Consider the following 7,503-nt stretch of genomic DNA (forward strand, 5'->3'; position numbering starts at 1 on the left):
AAAAAGGCAACCCGTGCAGCACTATGGGGATGATATTCGGGGTCGTTGGGTCACTTGGGTCAAGTTATATTTAGTCTGGGGACCACTAATTCATTTTCTCGTAGGAGAGGTGTGGCGTATGATTGTCCATAGCTGTTTATTGGGCGCTACAAATGTCATATGCGCCTGCACGTGGCCATAGCCAATCATGTCATCGTACCCGATGACGTTTGACATACCCGCTGTAAACTATTTAAAACATGGTCTATAGCTTGATCCAAAGATGCTTCTGTCATGTTGGATCTGTAAATAAACTTTTTCTTTGTTTTTTTTCTTCTTATATGTCAAATAGCTCGTCATCGTCTTGCCCTCCCTCCTCGTTCTGTGATTGGTCTCCAAATCCATGCGAAAATTTCGGCCATGGTCCCCAGACTGCTGCGCAGTTCGATATAATTCAAGCGCACACTTCATCGCGGGTATTCCCAGGATAGCTTGCAATTTGAAGAGCCTGTCGTATTAAAAACAGGCTTATGTCTCCCCAGAGCTCCAAGACTAACATTTTGGTTGGTTGCACCGGTACGCCTAAGTATTTTAAGCGTACCACTTTAGAAACATCTTCAGTCATACATGTCGAAATCTCCTCTAAAATCTTAAAGTGTGCACTGTCAGTTTGAGACTTGGGGATTTAGACAATGAATTGGTATAAAATAGATGTATTAAGCTAGCCAAAGAGTTAATTGAATTGAGTTCATAAAAACCATGGCCGGTGCAACCAATGAAAAACATGTAGAGTCGCTCCCGTGGAAATCTTGGTCTTAATTATGACTAAATTGGGGACACTCTTGAGCCCTGCTTACGTTTGCCGCTTCGACTCCTCCCTTGACTTTTTGTCGTCAGTTGTGTGGTTAGTGGCTTTAAGATGAGTTGCTCTGATGATGCTGATGTATCCTCTTGTGCGAGGGCTGCTTTGTTTCCCCTCTCTTCTGCTCAATGCACATTGCAGTGGGATCCACCGTTTTATTAAGTTCCCAGCTCGTCACATGACTTATGAGCGAGAAGAAGAGTCAGAGGAGAGATAGGTGCAATGTCCTAGACCCGAACAACTCAGTTCAATCGATAGTATTTGAAAACCTCCAGGATGGGTAAATGCTTGGACGACTCGAGGATTTACTCAAACATTCTTGCCGGGTTTTTGTTTTATTTCATGCAATAATCTACATATAACCCTCAATAGGTTTTTATTATATTAAAATGAGCAAGGTCATAACTAATTAAACCTTTGAAAAAGACCAGTGAGAATGAAGTCAATGTCACGCCCTGTATCTATCTTTGGCCTAATACAACATATGAATGTGAAGTTAAAAAAAAAAAAAAAAAGCATTACAAGAACCAACGTGGACCAGACGTACATATACATAACCGTAGTACAGTATGTGTGTATTTCATAGTAATCTTTTGCAAAGCAGTCAGTACAGTAGATGTCGCAGTTGTTTTACCAGTAGAGGGCGGTATTGATAGAGCAGTTCCTTTTTTTTCTGACTATAAGCTTCTCAGGCGTGTGGCATATTATGCAGACTTCATAAAACACTAATAAAGATTTTTATTCTCATGATCTTGTGTTGTTTCATTTATTTATAGTGGAAAACATGGGTTGGTTCCTTCAACTCCAGTTCCCAGACATTACGGGGCCTTTGTTGGTTCTCTTAGTGTGGATCTTTCCGCCATGTAGGCCTACTTGAGATAAATGTGCTTTTTCATATCATCGCAAAACTGTGAAATTGTCATCTTTCTGGCAGACTACCTCAAAAAATATAAAGTGCTGTGACAGACTCAAAAAACTAAAAATTGGATTTATTGTATTTATCTTACACATTTTTTTTACTTGATGGCTACCACAGTTCAAAGATTAAGACCAATATAGCGGAAACTGGACTCCACACAGAAAGACCAACTGCTACACCCACTTTGTCCCTTTTGGGAATTTTGTCTTGGACTTGTGCAGAAATTATGGGAAGATGAGAAATCAACCAGACAGTTTAAAATAATTGTGCCCTTTATTCCCACTTAAACGTTCCTTTACATTTTTACATTCACCACCACTTAACCCGTCTCCATATAAAATATTTCTAGCACAAAAATTCTTTCTCTCAGCATTCATGTAAAGACGGCTTTAATGCAGCATGCACTCAACTACCAGGGGAAAGAATTGTGTACAAGTACAAATTTTAGCGGTTTCCTTACTTTTAGAAAAGCAGAGGATAGCGTTGACACCTGAACAGAATCTTAGACCAATATTAATTTTGTTTATATACTGCATGCATGCACCCTGTCTTTATGAAGGACAGAACGTAAATTTAGATACAGAAACTTGGTAAAGCAGCTCTTTATTCAGAAAACTCCACCGTTTGTCAAAATGTCCCGTCTCCAAAAACTCATAGGCCCCTTCTTATGCAACCCAATTGTATTTTTATCCCTATGAGAATTATTTGATTTGTTTTAATTTTAGGCAAGTAGTGAATCTTTGTAATTTACTGATAGTATACTCCTATAGTAGTCCTTTCAATTTGCATGGGAATAATTAAATTGATACTATGTACTTCACTGCTCAGGACAAACTAGGCACTGTTTGCAGAAAGTCTATACCGTTAACAACCATCTATTACTCTGTATTGTTATAAGTTTATTCCACAGCGGGCTCCTCGTCCTGCTGCTGCTGCTGCTGCTGCTGCTGCTGTTGCTGTTGCTCTGATTCGGTGTCTGTCTCTGGCTCCGTGTCGCTGTTCTCGTTTTCTTCAGGCTGATCCACGTTGTTGTTCTGAATCAGACCTCCATCCTGGGCCGTGTTGTACGAGCCGCAGTTCCCACATTTCATCCCCAGAACGTGGAAAGACGCCGTGCTGTGGGCCTGGCAGTCGTTACACATTATCTGCAGAGAAAAGTTATATTAGTATCGTAATTATTTTGTATCACACTAGTTATTTCTCTGTGGTTTTCCTTAATCATGAATGAGAAGCTACAATACGATCAACTGTCAAACTTAAAATAATGTCCACGTGAAGGACTCTCTATCTTTGGACTGTTAGTTTGAATCTCTTCATCATTTGGTTGGAGCGCCCTCTGAGGCAGCTGTGGGAACTGTCCATCTTAAATGGAAAATACAAGCTTTTATTTTAATGAATGGGGTCGAACTTTAAAATGTGGAGGACTTTTCTGTGTTCTGCTTGCACTAGGGCTGCGTGCTTTTGAAAACAGACGATGTGGAAAATGGCTAAATCGTAAAATGTCTTTCTTTTCTTTCTTTCTTTATTTATTTGAGCAGGGACAGTGTACAATATACATTAACCTCAAAGGGAGAGATGCATTGTACCAGGTTATAGCACTTGTGCTAATTTCCACCTGTAGTCACTGGGCAGACTGATGTCAACAAAGTCATAAAAATACTAATACAGAAATAATACATTTCCCCAAAAACAGCATTAAAATCAACACACACTTCATTCATTCAAAGCATTAGATTGCACGCTCTTGCATACACACCAATTACAGGACATTATGGGAACAAGTTTGTTTTAAAATAAGCCATTTTTTAGCCTGGTGTGAAAAAGTGTTAAAATTTACTCATGTGGTCAGCTCTGTTGGCAACATATTCCACTGTTTGATGACCACACTGGAGAAAGCGGAGCTGCGGAGTGCGGATTTACACTGGGGGGTCCGACACTCGCCCCGAACAGTCGACCGAGTGGCTCGAGATGACATTTCTGAGCTCAGTGAAATAAACTTTTTTTAATGGAGGAGCTGCAGTACCATTAATTATCTTGAACAGCAGACAGAGATTTGAATATATGATTATGTTTTCAAAACTTAATATACTATGTTTTTTAAGAATATGACAGTGATGATATAAGCGAGATTTTTTGTCATGAACTTTAAGAGAACTTTTGTACAATGACTCCAGGGGCCTTAATGCTGTTTTACAAGCCTGCGACCAACTTGTCATACAGTAGCAAAAGTGCGGGATTATCATCGCATTTAGATAAAGATTAGAAGCATCTATAGTCAAAGAGTTTCTAATATATCTAAAATTCGCTATGTTAAATTTCAACGTATTGGTTCATTTTTTTTATATGTTTTTTGAAATTTAAATGTGGGTCAAGAATGACTCCTAAATATTTAATTTGGTCTACGTTTGAGATTTCCTGACCTTCAATGGTGATTTTTGGTCCAGTCTCACATAGTGAGGATTTAGAGCGATTTGTGAAAAACATAGAAAGCGTTTTGTCGATATTCAAGGTTAAATGACAGTTTTTCAACCAAACAGAAATGTTTTTCATTTCCTCGGTTAACTTTTGGGTAACCTCTTTAACAGTTTTCCCATGAATATACACCACAGCGTCATCAGCATACATTATCATTTTGGCATTTATACAAACAGATGGAAAATCATTAATATAAAGAGAAAACAGCAAGGGCCCTAATATAGAACCCTGCGGCACTCCCATAGTGCATGCTCGTAAGGGAGATGATACATTATTTACTGACACACACTGTTGCCTTGCACTGAGGTAAGATTGAATCCATTTTATTGTACTTGTGCTTATGGAGAAATGTGTTAACTTATCTATCAGTAGTTCATGATTTACTGTATCAAAGGCCTTACGCAAGTCAAGAAAGACCGCCCCTACAACTCCTCCACTATCCAGACTGGACTTTATTTCCTCTGTTAAGTAGCAGCATGCAGTCTCCGTTATCGTATCGTTTTCTGAAACCAAACTGGAGAGGATGTAATGCAGCAGTGTAATCAAGATGTTCCACAAGCTGCGCTGCGACAACTTTTTCGAAGATTTTGGAGATAGTAGGAAGGATGCTTATAGGTCGATAGTTAGAGACCTGGAGCTTGTCTCCTGACTTGTGTATAGGCTTTACCATAGCTGTTTTCAGCACTGTAGGAAAAATACTCTCATTTATAGACTGATTTATGACTTTAGTTAGCACTGGGGTTAAAATGTCCTTGTACTCTTTTAAAAACACAGTGTCAATGGCAAAAATATCTTTAGATTTACTATTATTTAAGTGCAATATTACTTTTAAAACTGCACCTTCATCTACATTTGATAATTTAAGGAACGACTCATCACAATTGAAATTATATACACAATTTGGTTTCGGGAACGTATCTGCCAGATCCCGCACGGAATTTAAAAAATAATCATTAAAATGTATTGCCACCTCTGTATTGTCATTTTGAGTAGTTCCATTTATTTTAAGTTGTACATGGTCACAATTTGATTTTTCTTTCCCAAGTAATTTATCCATGCTTTTCCAAAGACGTTTACTATTACCTTTTGCATCTTTAATCAAATTTAGATAAAAGTTTGCCTTGGCTTTTCTAAGCTGCATGGTAACCTTGTTCCTTATTGCGTCTGTATCGACATATCCAAATCATTCCCTGATTGTTTGAGTCATTTTTTTGTTTGTTAGATGAGGTAAAGTCAGCTATTCACCACAGTTGTTCCTGAAAAACTGCCCTGAACATAAACGAGGTCTTGATAAGCACCGAATACATCCAAAACATCAAGATGCTAAACTCACCCTAACGGTTGCATTCCTGTACTCCGTGGGCATTGGTGACTGAGCGATCTCTTGGTCAATCTCCTCCCAGTGGTTCTGCATCTCCAAGGCCGAGTGCATACATAAAGGGCAGCGATATGCACTGAAAAAGAAATGAGAGAAAAACATGAGTAATGACAATCTATTTATGAGCGCTTCTAACTTTAATACAGTTATGAGACATACCAGTTTCTGAGCATATCGTCAAAGCAAGTCCTAGAGAAAGAATCACATGTTGCCGTTATGATTATGATATGATAGAAGCAGACTTGAATTGTGTGTGGCTGGAGAGGAGCCCTTTTCGACAAACTGGGTGGGTAAATGTGGATTATTTCACACGTAACAATAGGTTTCTTACTTGTGCAGAAGGTGGCCACATGGAAGCACATGAGCTCCGATACGAGACGTGTGAATATCCTGTGTTTTCAAACAAATGACAAATGAGTATTCCTTAAGTTCTTCTTCTTCTTCTTCTTAATTGTACAGAATTATATCCCACCTCCATACACACTGGACAGTTCTGCCTCGAGACATTTTCAACACACTGGAAAATAACAATGTATAAACAAAAGGGGAAAACACTTGACATTTATTGATTTGTAACTGACATCTTGCTTTACCTTATGCTTCCCTTCAAGAGTTCGGGCTAAACACAAATTGCACTTATTGCAGTGGAAATACTCATCTCTTGGTCCAATCCTGTCGCAGGAAAAAAGCGTTACCTATCGCTCAATAGCAGCTTATGACGCATCAGATATTGAACTCAAACTTGAAAGCCTGGCACTCTGTTGTGACGGCTTACCTGCAAATCCCACAGGGCTGACAATGGTACTGCTTCTTGTCTGTGTCAAACAAATGGCAAATGTCACAGTAATATTCCCCAAATTGCTTGCTGCACTTTTCACACGTCTGCTGAGCCTGAAGATAAAGAAAACAGCAATCAGTGACAACGGCACGCAGCCCTAGTGACAAAGTATGTTACAAAGTATGTATGTTAAAGTGTATGGAGATGGAGGCCAACGTGGGGCTGCATCCGAAATGTGGCAATAAGCCTAGGAAGCTCTGTCTCTCCTCATCATGGACCTGAATGTGTACGCACAGTTAGGAATACATCGCCTAAATAATGTCTTCCTAACTGCACTGATGAGCTTTGATCATAACATCGGTCCCTCTGGGTGTTTCTTCAAGCCATAAGGAGCCAAGAGGACTCCTCCCACAAGCCACTGCACTGTTTACTCGAAGGTTTCTGAATTAATCTCTGCACGAGACTGGAGTTAGTTAAACTGCACAAAACTTTATTCAATAAAAAATGTGGCTTGGCAGGTTTGCTTCTAGATTGAATGTCAAGATTACAAGAGTTGTTAATGGTGATGTTCTTATGTTTACCTTCTGAATTGTAAGACACTCCGAGCATTGCACTTCTTTCACTTTAAACCTGTCCATTTGGTGGTTTTCCTCCGCATCGTGGCACAGTCTACAGACGTACAGCTTTCCACAACAGGGAGCCTATACATGATGTAAACACAATATAAATTAATGTATAAGCCGAAGAAAATAAAGGATTATGAACACAATTTAATGAGTATATTCATCTAAAAACAATAGCTTTTTTCAGCTAATAAAAGCTTTATCAATAGTCATTACAAAACCATGACAGCTGCACGATTCTCAAACATGCATCTTTAAGCAGCGTGCTAGCTAAACTGGATGCTACACTGAATAAAAACACACATTTCTTATTCTTGGAGTAAAGACACAAAAAGAACTTAGACGCAACACTTACTTTTAACAAGCAAAAACGCACATAATGTTCACAACCAGGAGATGAAGCCATTTTCAATGGCAAGTAGCAACTAAGTAATGCTAACAGGCAGCGGCTACTTTAGCTTCTCCACAGGGTTGCCAGATCAGAGATGC

At 39.1% G+C, this 7,503-nt stretch overlaps 1 protein-coding gene across 1 annotated transcript; it reads right to left on the reverse strand.

Moving 5' to 3' along the window:
• Positions 1–2,474: 2,474 nt before the first annotated feature.
• rchy1 (ring finger and CHY zinc finger domain containing 1) lies at positions 2,475–7,503 on the reverse strand. Its single transcript, XM_079568774.1, has 9 exons — positions 7,370–7,503; positions 6,973–7,092; positions 6,389–6,504; positions 6,207–6,285; positions 6,086–6,130; positions 5,945–6,003; positions 5,773–5,802; positions 5,569–5,689; positions 2,475–2,905 (listed from the first exon to the last, which is right to left on the reverse strand). Exons 1-9 carry the CDS (start codon positions 7,418–7,420, stop codon positions 2,660–2,662), a joined length of 867 nt encoding a protein of 288 aa, XP_079424900.1. The 5' UTR covers positions 7,421–7,503; the 3' UTR covers positions 2,475–2,659.

This window comes from Gobius niger, assembly GCF_951799975.1.
Source record: "Gobius niger genome assembly, chromosome: 1".
Taxonomy (NCBI): domain Eukaryota; kingdom Metazoa; phylum Chordata; class Actinopteri; order Gobiiformes; family Gobiidae; genus Gobius; species Gobius niger.